Source organism: Bos indicus x Bos taurus, chromosome 14 (assembly GCF_003369695.1).
Source record: "Bos indicus x Bos taurus breed Angus x Brahman F1 hybrid chromosome 14, Bos_hybrid_MaternalHap_v2.0, whole genome shotgun sequence".
Classification (NCBI taxonomy): Eukaryota; Metazoa; Chordata; class Mammalia; order Artiodactyla; family Bovidae; genus Bos; species Bos indicus x Bos taurus.
Genome location: NC_040089.1, coordinates 47,897,380 through 47,918,127, shown reverse-complemented (window position 1 = coordinate 47,918,127; position 20,748 = coordinate 47,897,380). Strand labels below are relative to the sequence as shown.

The 20,748-nt window shown below is 36.6% G+C and overlaps 1 protein-coding gene across 1 annotated transcript in view; it reads right to left on the bottom strand.

The window, feature by feature from the left end:
* Positions 1 to 20,748, bottom strand: part of EIF3H (eukaryotic translation initiation factor 3 subunit H) — a 97,252-nt gene that overhangs the window by 56,517 nt on the left and 19,987 nt on the right. Inside the window, exon 2 of the mRNA XM_027561283.1 lies at positions 10,677 to 10,833. Within this exon, the coding sequence (XP_027417084.1) occupies positions 10,677 to 10,833 (157 nt within the window). The remainder of the gene's footprint in view (positions 1 to 10,676; positions 10,834 to 20,748) is intronic.

The window sequence follows — 20,748 nt, the reverse complement described above, 5'->3', positions numbered from 1 at the left end:
ATTGCCCTTCTTTTTGATTTAATACCTCGTATACAGGCACAGACTTAAGAAACTCTCTGAATCTAGTGTTAAATTCAACAATCCAGCTGTGCTAATAGTAATGATAACACCAAAAAGTCGCCTTTAAGTAAATACATCATGCCTACATGTCACAACTACATGCATCTATCTCTCCCTCACTCACAACGATTTCAACAAAACACTGGGAATATGGAAAACCCTCCTCAACTGTGCTGAATTAACATAACAGATGAGCAGGTTGGAATTTCAGGCTCTAGATTAGCCACTTATTCTAAACTTGGGCCTCTCTAGGCTTCAGCTTCCAAAGTGTACAAAAACAATCACAAAAGTTCCTCTTGTGATCCACTCTGCAAATGTGAAAACTGAGACTAGAGACCCATGATTACAATTAGTAATAAACCAGAACTTTACCAGAACTCCATCTAAATTTATGTCTTTCAGAACGTTTGCAAGGTCTGTATATAAATGATTCAAAAATTTTTCTCAACCAAGAGCTATAACAGTAAATGTATACACACACCATTTCCACACATGTGGAACTGGCTGCAACTTATTTTTTATCAAGCTGCCTATAGGATGAGGAGACAAGAAACAAAGAAATACAAATCCGGATTCTAGCAATACATTAGTCTCATGGTTAATCATGTCAAACATCTCCTAAAGGAGCAGGGAAGTAACCCAGACATGCTTACAGTGATTTTAACAGTTCACAGTATGTCTAATACCATCCCATTCCTCATTCATTCGTCAGAAAAAATGGCTAATACCCACAAAGGTGTTATGTCACCACTCTTCATATAACCCTTCACCCTCTTCTAATAATGAATCTTTGTAATGTTTTATTTTATCTGTGTTTCAAAGTAGGAATGGTGGTTAAGAGTGGTATGAGGAGGAAAAGAAGAAATTTCTAAATTAAGGAGAAATAATTCACCTTAGCAAGTCTTGCTCACAGACTTTTAAAACTGAGTATTTTTGTTTACAGATTAAATTATTGACAGAGGAAGTTTTACCTAAAGATTTGGGAACCCCACCCAAGTGATATAAAAAATAAATATAAAATATTTCTAATACAAAAATGAAAAACATGGTAATTTACAAATCTTGAGGAACCATGTTATTTTACAAAATAATGGAATTACGCTGAATCGCAAATCCATAGATGTGTAGATTTACAGACACATATTTATAATTCTAAGCTATTCTTCAACTACACAAAAACCTTCCAGAGACTTGCACCTGAATAGCAACATAATCTTCACTTAGTATACTAACAATCTGATTTCACTAAATAATGTGCTAACAAATCTCCCCATGCTTCAAGTCACAAACATTGCTCAGAACAGCTAGGTTCTTGAAATAATGAACACCTCAGAAAATATCCTTAGCAGGTATAGACAGGAAATGGCCACTGGAAATGCCTGGCACATAGTACCCCCTGAAATACTGACTTGATGAGTGAATAAAAAAGGGATAAAGAAAGAAAAGAAAAGGAGAAGGTAAAGTGAGAACAGAGCAGCCTGGAAGCTACAGTAGCTTGAGGACAAATGCTATTTGCGGAGGAACTGCTGCTGCCGCCTTTTACTGCTTGCTGGGGTCATTAACGTGTGCCCCAAGCCCAAAGCCCCCACGAGGACTCTGCTGCGGGACTCTTACGACCATTATTGCTGCCTGTGGGACTAGTAGCCTGCCACCTAAAACTATGTGCTCAAGGTCCTCACCCATCCAATTCTACAAAACAGAAACAAGACAGATATATTTCTGCAAAGACCACTGAAATAGCTGTAATCCTCTCACCATTCAAGGAGGAGAGAAAGGTTGTATGTACATTAAAATGTCTGTAGGTTAAATATTAGAGAAAACAAAGGGTGAATGTGCAGAGGGTGAAAAGAGGGGCGATGCAGGGTTGCATTATAAACTCAGCCATTATATTGTTACTTAAGTCGAAATAAATATTGCCTTTGTTTTCAGAAATATTAGAAAGCATCTAAAATGTACTGAGTAAAAATTACTGATTAAAAAAAAAGGCAGCAAATAATCCTCATGTTGAACCGGGATAAAGATATGAAAAGATCAATCTAAAACTGGTAATAGGTAAGTCTTGGAGAGTAATCTCAAACAGATAAAAGTTTCAAGAGCTATGAAAGTTTCACCTAGAGAGACGAATACAAAACAAACAGAACACTTCACTCTTAATAAAAAGGGCAGTTTGCAAAATACAATATTAGCACCAAAACATCAAACCTAACTATAATTAATCTATCAATCTACAAAACTTGCAGGTCAGATAATATATTGAATTGGGGGAGTGAAGCCAGGTAACACTTCTCCTGGGTAAGATAGAAAGCTAGCTTTAAATGTGATGATTAGGACAATTTTTAGTAAAACAGAAATAGCAAGGATCTTTGGTTACACACTAACTGTGACTTTTTGACATTTTAATTAGTGCCCAGACAGTTCATTTTTAATGGTTATTATCTTAAAGTTTAATAATGAATTCAAATATCTATACCTAATGTCATTGTGGTTCAAAAGTAAGGCTATTTTTATTTAATTAAAATTTAAACCACTGGGAATAGTAATTTAAGGATTACATTTTTAGACTTGGGAAACAGGAATTTTAAATACTATTTAAGTATTGTATCCACCTGTAATTTTCAAATCTTAAAGTATTACTTTAAGTCTGCACAAAATTTGAACAGGTTTTACTTGGCTTCTCTCCAAACCATAGCACTTACGCTTCAGGGACCAAGGGAGGGTACAGTGTAAAGCGCTTTAATTTCTTAAAGCAGAAAAATCTTTTCCCTTGACCACATTTTCAATAGTATATCCTTCCACGCACAGGAGTTTCTCAATTCACTTAAAAAGTGAGGGGAAAATCCTAAATTTTAAAACACGAAGTAAACACAAAAAATATTTTTCAAGCTTTTAAAAAGAAGCAGACCTTGCTCCTACTCTTGTATTTTAAAATCTGCAGACACCCAAACTGGAAGAACGAAAAAGGCATACAAACATCAGGATTGAGGCTTTATATCTGGATTTTACTTCTCATATTCTAATCACCTTAATAAGCCAAAAAAACTAAACATATAAAATATGGTTAAGGTTATTAAGTTAGTTTCAAATCACAAACCGTAGCTTTATGAGTGATCAAAATAATTTAAGTAAGCAATAATCTAAAGTTCATTACCCTGAATATTCAGCAATAAATCACTCAGTGTGAAGGATTTAACATTTTCAAAACACCACCGTGAATAACCACCAAGCATCAGTACCCTGGAGAACTGCGGCATAAGTCAGAGGACAGAGTCTCTCCAGTTACCTGACTATATAGTATTTCATTGAAAATGACACATATATGAAATAGTTTATTAAATATTTAAGATTTATTAAGCATTCTATTTAAATACCTATTAAATATTTTAAATAGAGCTAAATGAAGCAAGGGTCCTGAGTTTCTATAAACAAAGCACTCAACTACCGTCAGGCATCTTTTTATGTATTAAAAGAGCCTAGATGTCAAAGACAACTTCACTACCTGATAGAAAATCAGCAACAAAATTTGAAAAATACTATCAAGGGACATAATCAGCTCTGAATAATAAAGATGCCAAATTAAATATATATTAAATAGTTTGTTCTTTGTTTCTATAGAGATGCTTGTGTTATATATGAGGGCCCCAAAATGTGAATAACTTAAACAAACTCAGAAGACATAACTCCCTTAAAAATTACTTAAAATGCAACTGATAATCAACTTTACCTCCCCTGTAACTGTAAAGTCATCGCTCAAAAGGAATGAGTAGCTCATATCTGAGTGTTGCCATCATTTTTTCCTTTTCTCACTCTAAACTTACATCAATTCTATTTCACAATTCTTTACACACTTGTCTCTCCCACCTAAAATCTTTCAAAGCAGTAACTAGATTTCGTATCTGTATCTTTTTCACCACCCACTCAATGTAATTTGCTGGATAAAAGCTGAAAAGAAATTTTTTCCTAAGATATCTGAAACATTTTTATCATACCTCCTCCACTTAATGATCTGAGGCCACAAAGTAAATTTGCTCCTACTTCTCCAATAAGTTTCAAAACACACTCCAATATGGTCTACATAAACCTTCAATATTTCTACCAAGAAAAGTTCTTTGGGAGAAAAAATAAAGCAATAAAAGAAATGGGTTTTTTTTAAAAACTAAATTTGTCAAACAGATCACAGTGATCGCTGACTGTTCATACAGATAGAAGATAATACAAAATAATAACTAAACATCATGTCTTTTCACAGAATGTCCCCATTGGTCTGAGAAAGTATGAAAGGCTTTCTCTGTTCTGACTGAGTGCTTTCCTGAACTCAAAAGCAATACACAGCTGAAGCAGTAACCACCGGCTAGGTTTAAAGCCATGTTGCCCTCACCCTGTGGGCCGCAAGCAAAGGAGAAGGTGAGACTTCAGGAAGCAAGTAATTAAGCAGAGACTTTCTCCAATGTAAACTGCGGCTTAGCCAGGTAGAAAGTATGGAAAATAATGTAACTATACAAACCCACTCTCTCCAAATCCAGTGATACCAAAATAACACCTATGCCATGAAAAATTACTGTGATTACATTTCATTTTAATTACATTTTGGCCAATCCATACTTTAGTCTTTAAAAAGTCTGTTGAAGGCTACACTACTACCTTTCTTTTGGAAGCCTGATGATAAAGTGATAGTGTACGGCACAGTGTTAAGTAGTGTTTCTTGCTCTAACACTAAACTTGAGTAACAAAAAAGAAAATAATTTTCAAGTGCCTGAAAATAAACAGAAAGGTTAAGAGCTCTGTGTGTGTGCACACTGCTTCACTGTGTGAAATGACTTCAGTAATTACAGTCAGTACAGTCTCAGCTAGGCATCAGTTCACTCCCCTGACTCCATTTTAGTAGCACAATAGTCTTCATGCTTCATTTCTCTAAGAAACTTATTTGAAGGCCAAGGATCATCCTTTGTGACTGACTTAACAGGAGCAAAATTTTCAAAATTGTCTATTCTAAATATGAAAATTATGGATTTGGCTCTGATTCAGAATAAAGTAAGCTTCTTATATCACCTGCAATATTATATTGATTTAGTTGACTGAAAAACAAGACAGTGAGTTATTGGATCTGTGTTTAATTCACTGCACTTTATAACCATATTTAAGGAATTTGATTGTATAAAAAGTATCTGAATCTTATCAGATGAAAATATTTTTCCCTTTTAGCAAGCCTCGGGTTGCGTGTCTGAAAAAACAAATTAGTCTCTAGTTCTCCTAAGCTTGATAATAGTGCCCCCTAATGGGAATTTTAATATGAGTTTTCCTACTTAATTTTTAAAAAATCATATATTCTCTAATATGAGCACATTATCTCTCTAGAAAGTAAATTCTGTAACATAAAAGTGTATCAAGATTTAAACCATTCAAATGAGAGTTATCACATATGCCAAAAAAAAAAGAGTGAAACTTCACGCCAATAGTTTCTTATTTTCTGAATCACCTTATTGTAACATAAATCCACTGTAGCACTACCCAAAATGTTAACCTCAAATGCAAATTCTCCTTCAGCTCTGTTCCGAGTATTCAGTAAGTGAGCAATTAATATGTGCTTGATCAATCAGATAAAAACAGGTTCAGAAGTGAGTTATTCAGAGTCACACAGATCCTAACTATAGAGCTGAGATTTCCACCTGAGTTTTCTGGCCTCATACCACTGTCTTTCCACAATGCCTGGTCACAAATCTACAACCATAAGTGAAAGCCTTCCTTTCCTACTACCTACAGATGCATGTTGTGAGCTCAAAGTGTGTGTGACTGACTCTTTGCAACCCCACGGACTGTAACCCGCCAGCTTCCTCTGTCCACAGGATTTTTTAAGCAAGAACACGGAAGTGGGTTGCCACTTCCTCCTCCAGGGGATCTTCCCTATGCAGGGATCAAAACAGCGTTCCCTGTGTCTCCTGCATTGCATGCAAATTCTTTACCATTGAGTCATCAAGGAAGTCCATTATCTACAAACAGTTCTCCCAAATATCAGTAATTCAATGTGTGGTTTTTTTTTTTTTTTTTAAAGGAAAAATGCAGTAAAATTAAAGCAAAACTACCATTCTGATATTTCTAGGTGCACCAGCAAAATACCCGATAATACCAGCATTTTCATTATTGTGCCCACAAACAGTCTAGACTGATTGTCAGCGTCAAGGGCAACATCTAAAAGAAATAAACAAAAAGCCATCAATTCATGATAAAAAGAACTATCTAACTTTATGAGTGGGAAAAGAATAAGAAAAAGATATATATAAAAAAGAAATGGTCAGTTTTTCTTAAAGAACTAGACAGTAAAAAAAAAAAAATTCAGGCCAGGTACCCGTATGATCTCTGTCACAACTACTCAACTAAGCCGCTGTAGCAGGAACACAGCCACAGAAAATACACAAGTGAATGGGCACGGCAGTGTTCCAAAGAAACATTACAACCGGGATGGCAGGGGAGTCTGGGGGAGAATGAATACATGTATATGTATGGCTGAGTCCATCTACTGTCCCCTTGAAACTACTACAACATTGTTAATCGGCTATCAGTTCAGTTCAGTTCAGTCGCTCAGTCGTGTCCGACTCTTTGCGACCCCATGAATCGCAGCACGCCAGGCTTCCCTGTCCATCACCAACCCCCAGAGTTCACTCAGACTCACGTCCATCGAGTCCGTGATACCATCCAGACTTTTCATCCTCTGTTGGCTATAGTCCAATACAAAATAAAAATTTCAAAAAAAATTTCATATACAAAAAGCAGGCCCACAGATCACAGAATCTCTAGTTTACACTGGGCACAATAACAAACCAAAAAAACAAAAAAACAAAAAACAAAAAAAAACACACAACAACGCAATTCAAAATATGTAATCACTAAAATTATTAAATGTTTGGTGAGTGCTTTACTTCCTTAGGGTGAAAGTCAGAGCAAAAGATCCTTCCCTGAACAAACATTAGTTTTAGCAACCATAAAGCAACAGAAAAGCAGTAAGCAAAACAATAGGCCTTTAGCATGATTTAAAACAATAAACATGCACAACTGTAACGGAAAAAATTAGCCTTTATCAAGTTTGATAAAAATCTAATGGTGACTGCATACTAATGTTCATTAAGATAAATAAACAGATTAAATGAGAGAATCTAAAACTCAAGAAGAAATACTGGGCACTGCCTTAGATTTTTCACATATATAAGAAAAATGGCAAGTCCTACTAGTTTCCAAATTAGCTTTCCTCCCCTGGAAAATGGAATGAATAAAGCCTTCAACTATGCAGAGTAAATGATTATGGAAAATGCACATTTAATACACAGCAAACAATGTCCTGTAGTATTTTTTATTATTTAATGCTAAATTGAAGTCTGTTGCTACCTCAGTGTTATTTTTAAATGAGCTTCTTAAAGCATATGTTAATGAAAAGGCACACAGGCCAATTATCTCAAGTCCATAAGAGAAGTTAGCATCCAATGATCAAGATCTTTGGTCGGTTCATCTACCATAATTGCACTAAACATTATTTCTTGCTCACATTTCAAATTAAGTATTTTAGGACTTCCCTAGTGGTCCAGGGGTTAAGAATTCGCCTGCCAATGCAGGGAACACAGGTACAATCCCTGGTCTGGTAAGATTCCACATGCCACGGGGTCGCAACCACTGAGCCTGTGCTCTAGAACCCATGCTCTGCAACAAGAGAAGCCACCACAATGAGCAGCCTGCGCACTACAACCACTCTGTGTAACTAGAGAAAGCTCACACACAGCAATGAAGACCCAGTGCAGCCAAGAATTCATTAACAAATAAACTGAGGATTTTATAAAACAAAATTAACTATTTGAGAAAACCACGAGACAATGTAAACTATCCAGGAATGGATTCTGCTTCCAACTGTGCCACTAACAGAGAAACTGAATAATTCACTTCAAATGAACCTCTTAGGCTCACTTATAAATCAAAGAAAGTATGCTAGCAAGCCATGGTCTTCCAATCTAAAATAGTTATTACTGAATTATAACTGTGCATCTCTAGATAGGGTGGTGAATATGGGAATCAGTTCAGTCGCTCAGTCATGGCCGACACTCTTTGCGACCCCATGAATCACAACACGCCAGGCCTCCCTGTCCATCACCAACTCCCGGAGTTCACCCAAACTCATGTGCATTGAGTCGGTGATGCCATCCAGCCACCTCATCCTCTGTCGTCCCCTTCCCCTCCTGCCCCCAATCCCTCCCAGCATTAGGGTCTTTTCCAATGAGTCAACTCTTCGCTTCAGCTGGCCAAAGTATTGGAGTTTCAGCCTCAGCATCAGTCCTTCCAATGAACACCCAGGACTGGTCTCCTTTAGGATGGACTGGTTGGATCTCCTTGTAGTCCAAGGGACTTGCAAGAGTCTTCTCCAGCACCACAGTTCAAAAGCATCAATTCTTCAGCACTCAGCTTTCTTCACAGTCCAATTCTCACATTCACACATGACCACAAGAAAAACCATAGCCTTGACTGGACGGACTTTGTTGGCAAAGTAACGTCTCTGCTTTTGAATATGCTGTCTAGGTTGGTCATAACTTTCCTTCCAAGGAGTAAGCGTCTTTTAATTTCATGGCTGCAGTCACCATCTGCAGTGATTTTGGAGCCCAGAAAAATAAAGTCTGACACTGTTTCCCCATCTACTGCCCATGAAGTGAGGGGACCAGATGCCATGATCTTAGTTTTCTGAATGTTGAGCTTTAAGCCAACTTTTTCACTCTCTTCTTTCACTTTCATCAAGAGGCTTTTTAGTTCCTGAAATCTATTAATAAAGGATTAAAAATATCTGTCAAAACTAAAGAAGCCTAACTAAGAAGCCTATCAGTTCAGTTCAGTTCAGTCACTCAGTCGTGTCCGACTCTTTGGGAATAGAGATATCCAAATACTGCCAGAATAGACTGAAGAGAAATCCCAACCATAATCTTGTGTTTTACACACATTTAATAGGCATATTATAGCCGTTCAAATGAAACAGGGAGACTCTGGCTGGCTTAAGATGAAAAAAAAAGTTTTTTAAAAAATTCAAATACTTAAGTGCCTAGAATAAAACAGCCTTGGTTAGTTTCTAAAAGTACTACTTCAATTAAAAAAAGATGTGCAGACCAAACTGCAATATCAAGGTATCAATCTCATTAAGAATATACTTTGTGTTACTACACGTTCAAGGTACTATGAGGACATGAAGTCAAATGAGATAACATTTTACCAAAGTTAAAAGTGATCAATGAATGAAAGGAATTTAAAAAACAATCACATTTACAATAGCATCAAAAAGAATAATATACTTAGGAACAAACTTAACCAATGCAGCAAAACACGTGTATGCTGGAAATTACAAAACAGTGCTGAAAGACAAAACAAAAGGAAAAGACATCCATCAAGTATTCATGAACTGGAAGATTTAATACCGTTACGCTGTCCATAATACCCGATGTGATCTACAGATTCAATACAATCCCTATCAAAATACCAATGGCATTTCTTTTTTTTTCTTGCAGAAATAGGAAAAAAACTATTTAAAATTCTTATGGAATCTCAAAGGACCCTAATAGCCAAAATAATGTTGAGAAAGAAAAACAAATTTGGAGACTCACACTTCTTGATTCCAAAACATATTACAAAGCAACAATAATCAAAAGAGTACAGCACTAGCATATAATTCCTAGAAGAAAACATATGGAAGAAGCTTTGTAATACTAGAACCTTCAAAATACTGGTCTTGGCAATGATTTCTTGGAGATTACACCATAAGTATAGGAAACAAAAGCAAAAATAGACAAGCTGAATTATATTAAAGCTTCTGTGCAACAAAAGAAACACCAAAAGTGTGAAAGATAATACCTGCAAACCATATGGAGTAAATATGCAGAATATATAAAGAACTCCTTCAACAAAACCCAAGAAATTAGCAAAGGACTTGAAAAGACATTTCACCTTCTAAAGAAGACATAAAAGCAGCCAACAAGCATATGAAGAGGGGCTCAACGTCACTAATATTAAGAAAATGTAAATCAAAACCACAATGAGAGACTGCCTCACACCTGTCGGAATGGCCATCATCAACAAGACAACAAATGCTGACAAGAATGTGAGAATTCAGACAATCTAATTTTCAACTAGATTAAAAAAAAAAATCCTTTAGGATGCTGACCTTGGCCTTTGGTAGGATCTTTTTAACTACTATTGGCCTTTGCTAACAAAGCAATTACACCTGCAGCACAAACATTCTGAAATGCTTAAGGAGTATCTTCTTTCTCAAGTAGACAACTCATCTCTTAAACAGTAAGTCAAAAAACTACAGAAGGAAATGGGTGTGGGACAAAGCGACGATTTCTGTCCTTCAGACTGTAATTGGTAAGCTGCTTTCACAATGAGAAATCAGCACAGCTCCTATCCAAATTATCAGAATCACAAATCCCGAATAACTAAAGGCCAAACTAATCAAGTTTTTGATAATATAACTTCATTTCAGAGAATCTGTAGAATCTTTTTCAAGAGACTGAGAACTAGGTTACTCTGACGAACTCCTGGTAACAATTATGAAAGGTTATGGTGAACACTGGATCAATAACCATTTGTGTGAGTACCCTTACCTTCATCAAAGTCAGCATCATCTTCAGTGTGCTGAGGGAAAGGAAAACAGTTGGTAATCTCAAGTCGATCTTCTACAACAAGGCCCAAAAGCACTCCTTGAACCACCTCAGTTCCTTGTCCTTCTTCCTGGTAATGTTTGATAATCTTTAATACCACCTAAAAGAAAAAAATAGAAGTTTAAATAGCACTCTTATAGTTTACACTTCCTTTATTTCAAAGACAAAATAAAACTATACTGATGAACCCACAGTTATATGACAGAACTGACCAAATTTCTTACAAACCATTTCCTTTACCCTTACATAAAAAAAATCTTACATAGTCTAAATGTACACCTGAAACTCTTAGAATTTGAAGATGTGTCAAAAATGTCCATGTGGACTTCCCTGGTGGTTCAGTGGTAAAGAATCTGCCTGCCTATGCAGGAGACCCAGGTTCGATCCCTGATCCAGAAAGAGCCCACATGCCATGGAGCAACTAAGCTGGAGAGCCACAACTACTGAAGCCTGCGTGCCCTAAAGCCTGTACTCTGCAACAGAAGAAGCCACTGCGATGAGAAGCTCCCATACCACAACTAGAGAGTAACTCCCACTCACCACAATAGAGAAGGGTCCGTGCAGCAACAAAGACCCAGCACAGCCAAAAATAAATTAAAAATAAGCAAATAAAATTATATTCTAAAAAAGTCCATGTAGAACACTCACAACCTTTAAGTCAAAGATGCATAAAGGTCTGGCATCCAAGAATTCCTTCAGTTGAATCTAACATTACCACTTCAACCTGAGACTATTACAGAGAAAGTGACCCCGTTAACCTTTGTTAACAGCAATATCCTGTCACAAAAGATAAAAATATCAGTAAGACACAGAGATAAAGATATCAATTATCTGAACATCTAAATACAGAACCCTCTGACATACTCTCAACACCTCAAGACGGTTCCTGGACAGAGCATCTCATTAATCAGATGAAGCAACAACAGGAACATGTATCCAAGAACTTGCTTGGTAACAGAGAGCATAACGACAGCCCAGGCACCAGCACTACCTAATTTTTCTCAACAATAAGGATATACCAAATAACCTCTAATGGAATAGCCAGCTCTTCTATTTACTCTCTCCTTTAATATTCCCATTAAAATGAAGAGGTACACTGCATGACTGAATAGGCAATTAAAAGTTCACAGTAACAGTCATAATCAATAATAATTCCTACAACATGAGTCTCTTAATATATTAATGGGCTTTGAACAGTGCTTGGCACATAGTAGTATTAACAGTAGTAGTCTGTATTATTCAGTACAAGGATATGGCCTGAGACTAAAGGGTAATACAGTCTAAAATACAGTGGAAAGCTATCAGAGGGAAAAATAAGTCTAATAACAAAATGGGAATTAGAGTTTTACTGATTAGTGTTTAACTTAAAACAAGTATATTATTGATAGAAATAAATCATCAGTAACCAGTTAATAATACAGGTTACAATTATTGAACATCATGTACCAGGCAGTATTCTAATTATTATACCTATATTATCAATCATGTAATCCTTGTAACTACCTTAGGAGAAAGCACTATATTATACTCATTTTACAAATAAGAAAGCTGAAGCAAAGAAAAGTTGAGTAAATGGCTAAAGATCACACATCCAGGAAATGGTAGAACCAAGATTTAAACTCCAAAGCTTACAGGCATATTTTAACAAGATGATTCTCATATCAGCAGCTTAATTATTAAAACCATGAGTTAGGAACAGATATGAAGCAAAGACTCTGTGATGAATGGACTCAGAAAGACTTTACACCAGTTTAAGATCCAGACCTAAGAACAGCAAGCAGTCAGCAGGGAAGAGCTCAACACAGAAGGACACCAACTAGACTGGCAGACCTTCAACACTGTGAAGTGGAGAACGTGCATAAGCCTTACACATTTCTGTATAAAAGACCTCTCCGTTTCTTGAAAGGCACAAAAATAGGCTCTAGGGGTCATGCAGGAAGAGGAAGAATGGTTTCCAGCTCTAGCATTTATTAGCTGTGACCTTGGGAAAACTATTTAATCTTCCCAAGTCCTAGATTTCTGACTTGCAAAATGGAACTGTTTCACAGCATTACTTAAGACTATTAAAAATGAGAAAACTGTACAGTAAAGATGTCACACAGGATCTGCCCTGAAATAATGCTCAATAATCAATATTATTGACTTTATCAATAAAAAGAAAACTGTTTAATTCCCATTCAACTTAACTCTACCAACAACAACCATTTTCACAATTAAAAAATAAAAGAAACATCGGTGACTAAGAAGGGCTAAACAAAACTGATAAAGAGTTATTACAAACACACCTATCGGCTTGCCCAGGTTACCTAGTTTCCTGAATACTGAACCCTATTAATGAACCACAGCTGAAATCAAAGTAAATGAGAGATGCTAGAAGATATCTGAGCTCAGTGTATATCTCTGCACCAACTGATTCCTAACAGCTGATTCCTACATGTGGGAAACGGAGTACTGATGACTAGGGCCCAGCACAATTTCACCAAAAGCCTGACCAAAATAACTTTATTTCCCTTTATAAAGAAAAGAGAAGTGAGAAAAAACAATTATTATCTTTAAAAATGAATTCGCATAGTTCAAAAATAGCTTATACTGAAACACCGTCTTACTGTAAACAAAGTAAACTGGGAAGGGGTTGAGAGCAAAGTAATGGAACAGCACGGCAGCCTGGTATGCCTGCCCCAAGAATCAGTGCAATGTATACAGTATCCACAGAAGCGCAGTCCTCCAAGTAAGAGAAATTATCATCCCGCTCTTTCCTGCATCACTGACCTGCTACAGCCAGTTCTCTACAATGACCAAGAGAAAAGTTACCAGTAACAGTATTCACCTGAGTAATGGAAAAAGCAGTGGTTTAACTTCATTGGCTAAAGACAATCAACATGAATAAGTGTACCCCCTAAAGGACTAATAATAAGAGAGAAAGTTTAAAACCCTGTGATGAGAACCAGTTCAATGAATTAAACTCTCTCTACAGGCTGGGGACAATCACAAAGAGCACTGTCCAAACAGTGAGGCAGCAGAGGATGTGTCTTACTTTGAAAAGCAAAGTAAGGACCACAGGTGAGTTTCAGGAAACAGGGTATCCATTTTAAGGATGAATTCTCTCTAGCATTTCTGGGTGACCAAAACAGAAAGCCATAGGAAAGTCCTGGTGATCATTAAAATAATTTCCAACTCTAACATTTATGATCTTGCCAATTTAATAAAGTCGAATATAATAAAGCATTCAGAAAACAAAAAACTTTTAACAAAACTAAGCAAACTCATTCTTCATTTTGACATTTTATAGCCTTCCTATTTCCCGCATACACACTAACATCTCAATTCTTTAGTTCAAAAAAAAGTAGTGGAATTGCATTACAAACTTCAGAGGACATTTAGATGTCAGAAGGAAATTCTTGAGCAGAAGCAACCCATAGACACATAGGCTTCTGCTACTCTATACAAATAATGAAGAACTTACTGTATCTAGAAAAACATTCCATAGATTATCGGTATTTATGAGTAAGACAGAATCCATGTACTGCTCATGGTCTAGATACTCAAAATGTATTTGCTAAAGGAATGAATGGTAAATACCGGTCAATCACTTTTGTCAAAAGCACTCCACTAAGTGCCTCAAATGCAGTTACTCATTAAATCCTCACAATCCCTCTAAAGAGTCAGTAATATTATAGTCCCATTTTACAGAAGAGGAAACAGATAATCTGACATAGATTTATTATAGCAGGGAGGTGAGATCTGACTTCCGACACCAAGGTATATTTAATTACTTCACAATAACTGAGTAACTTGAGGCTTCAAATAGGTTTTTTGTAACAGAGCTGAAACAGAATGTGGTGGCAACAGCTCCAGAAGAAGTCTCCATAACAAAGTTGTAGAAACAGGGTTACTACATGGAGTAAAAAAGTTCAGTGAAGGGTTTACAGGGACAGGCAGCAAAAAGACTGACGGAATGGTGCTGGTGGTCACATTTTTTGTGCCCTAATCACGAGACGTCTGATAGCATGAACAACTGCCACTGGTTGTGTAAATCCTTCCATAACTAAGTGAGGTTCAGCTCTGTACTTCAGCGGCACTGTCCTCACTAAGCCACAAGATGGGAATGTTCCACCACACAAGTCCTGCTCTAGTCCTGCTTACTGGCCTTTCATTTTCTCTCCCCCTAACCACTCATATGCTTCTGTCCACAGAACAGTGCTGACAGACTTTTAATTAACCCTGCTTATTGATGTCATGCTCCCTATTCTTAAAAACAAGATACATGGGAGTTTAATAGCTCTCCAAACAAAAGCATACTCCTCTATTTTGTTTATAAGTGTCACAAATGATCCCACATGCTCAGGAGCTCTATATCATTTGTTCCTAGCTTATCAAAATGACCAGGGGAGTTTTTTTTAATAAGTGAAGAGAGGTCTTTACTCTGGTGACATATTATAGCCATCAGTATTTTAAAAAATACAGATGCCTGAAACCCAATCTCTGAAAATCAGAGGTAATTAACCTGGCCTGGGGCTCCTTATCCTGTATTTTAGGGTTTGGGGGGATGTGGGATTTCTTTTTTTTGGGGGGGGGGGTTTCTATTTTCATTTTCATATTCTCCAGGTGATTCTAACATCCTGCTGCTGCTGCTAAGTTGCTTCAGTCATGTCCGACTCTGTGAGACCCCAGAGACGGCAGCCCACCAGGCTCCCCCGTCCATGGGATTTGCCAGGCAAGAGTACTGGTGTGGGGTGCCATTGCCTTCTCCGCCTAACATCCTACTTCATTCTAATTTTTAATGAGGTAGCATGGACCAGCCTTTGTTTCTGTTCTAACACCTCAGGTGATTGCAATGAACTCAAATGACTAAACCACAAGTCTCCTTCTTTGTTTAAGACTCCTTGTGTTGCTAAAAACTGGGTACACTGAGAAATACAGATCCAAGAATGAACCTTTTATTTACAAAAGCATAAAGAGAAACTTAAGCCCTAATTGGAAGGATCTCCACAGTAAAGAAATGAGAGGAAAGATAAAGTGAGCAGTCCAACTGAGAAGCACCCAAGTGCCCTATCAGAGTTAAGACTTATTCTTTATAGCTTGACCCCCTAATCTACAACTACTTATGAACTTGTGCCGGCCAGGTTACTTTATCCTTTTTATCAGTGGGTAAATGAAAAGTCTTCTATAAATTATGCCCTAAGGGGCAGAAACAAACTAACCAGCGGAATCTGAAATTACCAAATTCTTCTACACCTCCCTAACACTGTCATATTCTGGGTCTAAATGCTTATAAATAACTTCCCTGATGTGACCTACACAATCAGTGTTGTTCTTGGAATAGGTCAGCAGTCTTTAGAACTATCTCCTAGCTTTCTGAAGTCTGCATCTTCTCAGGATGGGCAAATCTTAGTAAAGAATTCCAACTTGCAGGACAGTAAACAGATTTCCTGTCTGCTGAAAATACCTGTAAGGAATAAATTTTTTTTTCCTTACTATCATTTATTATTCAGTGTGGGCAATCTGAAAAAGCAAAACAGACTATCTGTAATCTAAAATGAACAAAATACTATTTAAGTGTCTGGCATTAAAAAAAAAATGAAAACCTAACTTTGTCCAAAGGCTAAAAGCAACAAAGGATTTAACTTCCATAACAGAAAATATTTTTATTATAAAGTATTCTGTATTTATTATAAAATACAGAAAGTATTTTATAAGATAAAATATAAATAACAATCTAAAATATCCAAATAAATTATACTAGAAGTCAATCAACTTAAACTTTGAGTTAGTTAATAAGCATGATGGGTAAAATCTTCCATCCTTCCTAGAAAAGGAACATTTAACAGAATCTCTAACCAAAATCACATCAAAAACTTTCAGTTCCATATCAGGGAACAATTAAACCTGGCCAAAATAAAGATTATGCTTTCTGATGAACTGGAGTAATTTTCTATCAAATATGATGTCTACAAAAACCAGTTACTATAGAAAAACTTGAAAGCCCTGCAGAGAATCACCAGAATTCTACAACTGTCATTTTCTTTCATTCATTCATAATCTGTTCACCCAGATACTTCAGTGATTTCCACAGGCCAGTTTTACCTCTGCCAGGTCCTATGAATATGAAACCAAATCAAATACATAAGGTCTTTACTTCCATGGGACTTTTAAGAACACCAGTTCTCAAATTTTTTGGTCAAAGGGCCCTTTTAACACTCAAAAATTATTGTGGACCTCAAAGAACTTTTACATTGATATTTCATACTGAAATTCAAACCAAAAAAATGTTCAAAATACTTTATTCACTTAAAAAAATGCATCAGACACTAACTTAAATTACGACATTTTCACACTTCTGTAAACCATTTACCTTTTCAAAAAGAAATTTTAATCAGGATAAAAGAATGACATTGTTCATAGTTTTGTAAATTCTATTAATGTCTACTTTAATAAAAGACAACTGGATTTCTCATTCTGCTTCTGCATTCAATCTCTTATATAACACACAATGGAGCATCTGAAAACCTGCATTAGACATTCATGAAAGAATGAGAGTAAAAAAGATGAATAATGTTTACTCATTATTACAAAAATAGTTTAAACCTCAGAGAGTGCTGGGGGTTCACACTTTAAGAACCACTATTTTAAAATGAAAATTAAGAAAGTTAATGTGCTTATAGATCGTTTAAAGCACTAAGAAAAAGACAGAGAAATGTGCTGTTAAGCTGGGGCGATCTGGTAAAGGCCTCTCTCAGATGACACCTCCGCCGAGGGCTGATGAATAAGCACTCAGCCCTGTGAAGACCTGAGTGAAGAGAGTATGTGTTAACTATGATTTTAAATACTAGTTTAGCAAAAGAGACACAGATGTATAGAACAATCTTTTGGACTCTGTGGGAGAAGGCGATGGCGGGATGATATGGGAGAATGGCATTGAAACATGTAAATTATCACATGTGAAACGAATCGCCAGTCCAGGTGCACTGGGATGACTCAGAGGGATGGGATGGGGATGGAGGTGGGAGAGGGGTTCAGGATAGGGAACACATGTACACTCATGGCGGATTCACGTCAATGTACAGCAAAACCAATACAATATTGTAAAGTAAAATAAATAAATAAAACTGAGATTAAAAAAAATACTAGTTTCAAAGAATACTAATATTTGCTTTTCATAAAATATACAAGTTGTATTTTAAGGGTACAAAAGGGCCTAAAGATAGACGAACAGGAGGGCAGCAGGAATACACTCTCAGGCTTCTGCTAAAAGTACTGTTACACCAGTAAGAAACCCAATCTGCTGGCAGACACAGATACTACTGCATATGTCAAAACTAATAATTTCACATCGTTTTTGTTGATGAATTATGAGTCAATATATTAATAAAATCCTTTCAGAAAAGGTTTGCCATGACTTTTATAATCAGCAGTATTTCTAAGAGCAGTGTCAAGGTTATTTTACTTGATAAATATATGTCTATGAAGTTACCACCCAAGATTCCTCTAATGAAAGAGGCAATTTGAAGTTCAGAGTTAAGAAGCAATTTAAGAACTGTCTCTGGAACTTTCAGGCCTATGAAGTACCTCAACCTTCTCTATCCTGTGTGCAGGTAGAAATGTGAAATAAACTGCGTTTCTGAAAAGCTTAACTAGCCAACCAAGCTAGAAGAGAGAACTCACAAACCAGAGCATTAACTCTCTGAGTTAATACAGCAATATCCATAGGTACATCACACTTAGATACAATCCCCGAGAGCAAGGAGCTGGGTTGCAGCCCAGTTTCAGTCCTGGGTCAGGAAATGGGGTGTTGGCCTTGTTTGACTCAGAAAAGTGGAAACTGAGATCTTTCCAAAAAGCTAGAGCTCCCTAAAAATTGTTGGTGGGAAGGAAGAAAACAGTAATTGCGGTATCTTAATATTAAATATAAACTTACTATATAACCCAAATTCTGACTCCTCAGAATTTACCCAAGAAAAATAAAAAATATTCACACAAAGATATGCTCACAAATGTTCACAGCAGTACTATTTGTAATAGCCAAAACCTGGAGGCAAACCAAAGGTCTACTAAACACAAATGGATTAACAACTGCATATCCATTCTGTGGAATCCTGCTGCTGCTGCTGCTGCTAAGTCGCTTCAGTCGTGTCCAACTCTGTGCAACCCATAGATGGCAGCCTACCAGGCTCCGCCGTCCCTGGGATTCTCCAGGCAAGAACACTGGAGTGGGTTGCCATTTCCTTCTCCAATGCAGGAAAGTGAAAAGTGAAAGTGAAGTTGCTCAGTTGTGTCCGACCCTCAGCGACCCCATGGACTGCAACCTACCAGGCTTCTCCATCCATGGGATTTTCCAGGCAAGAGTACTTGAGCTGGGTGCCATTGCCTTCTCCCTATATGGAACTCTAGAAAAGGTAAAACCACAGCTGACAAGTGGTTGCCTTGGGGCCAAGGTGAGTGGGAAGATACTGAGAGCAAAGGGGCACTAATAACTGTATAACTGTGGTGCCCATAATACAATTTATTTACAACTATTAACACTAAAGTTCATCAAACTTTACATTTAAAATGAGTGGGTTTGGACTTCCCTGGTGACACAGTAAACAGGAATCTGACTGCCAATGCAGGGAACACGGGTTCAAGCCCTGGTCCAGGAGGATTTCACATACCGGGGAGCCACTAAGCCCATGTATCACAGCTAATGAGCCCACGTGCCACACCTAGTGAAGCCTGCTCCACACCAAGAGAAGCCACCACAATGAGCAGCCCGCACACTGCAAACAAGAGCAGCCCCTGCTCACCACGACTAGAGAAAGCCTGCACACAGCATCAAAGACCCAGCAAAGCCATACATAAATACATTAAAAATTAATTTAAAATGAGTGAGTTTTATCATGTATAAATAACACCTTAACTTTAAAAAACTGGACATACTTTTACAAAGCCTATTTGATGAAGAAACAATTCGTATGTATCCACTCCAAATTTTATTCTTAATTTCAGAGTTCAAAGATCCCAAGGAAGGTCCAAGAAATTAGATTAAGAACCACTGCTACATTCTGACATATATACACATATAAAATATAAGCTCAAGTTTATAATAAGTCTAAATAATCAAAATAAATCTGTATTATTTTAGAAGCCAAGTAAATATTTAGACATTTTCCTTTAAAGTATTTTAGAATTTAATAAGATTAATTAGGTAATTAATATGTTATTTCAGTTACCCAAAAATATCTGTTTAGGAAAAACTAATTCACCACAAATTGGATATTTAAGTGTTTACAAACACGCACACATGCCCCATCAAAAAAAAAAAGACGTCTAAAATCCACACTACCCAAAATTCTACATTAACAAGTATACTTCTCCAAGTGCATAAACACTAAAAGCAAACATTCAAACCTGAAGGCTGCAAATAACTAAAAGAGATCTAAGAAGTTCTTAAAGTCATATGCAATATTTTGTGTGTATGTACCTAAGGGCATGTTCTTGGAAAAAAGATCCATGGCATTTGCCAGATTCCCAGAGGCCCAAGACATACAAAAAGTTAGAAAGAGTTTTAAAAATTAAGTAGTACTAAAAATGTATTATATATATATACCATTATGCATTTATGTTTATATGAACAACGGTGTGGAAGGACATAGCTTTTATGAACTTTTATTTTATTTAGTTCTAATTACTTACTTAGTACTAAGCAAGTATTTGTTTTTAATTCAGAAAACACCGAATAAAGAAATAATTAAGGGAAAAGATTTTAATCTATAGCAATCATTGCAATTTACTGCATGGAGTTGCACAAAGAACTGATTTAATTTCCTTTTTTGACAGTGCTACTGAGTTGATGGAATGCTATGGACATAAGGTATGTCTTGATTTTAGTATGTTCTTTAGGGTATATTAAAAAAATATATGAACTGAATGAAGCATGGTTAAGTGGCTTTGAAAAAGGGAGCAAAAGGAAAAATCCACACACTATAAGCCTGAGCACCTGCTGACTTTAAATTCTAATCTCTTGCTGATATAGTTACTC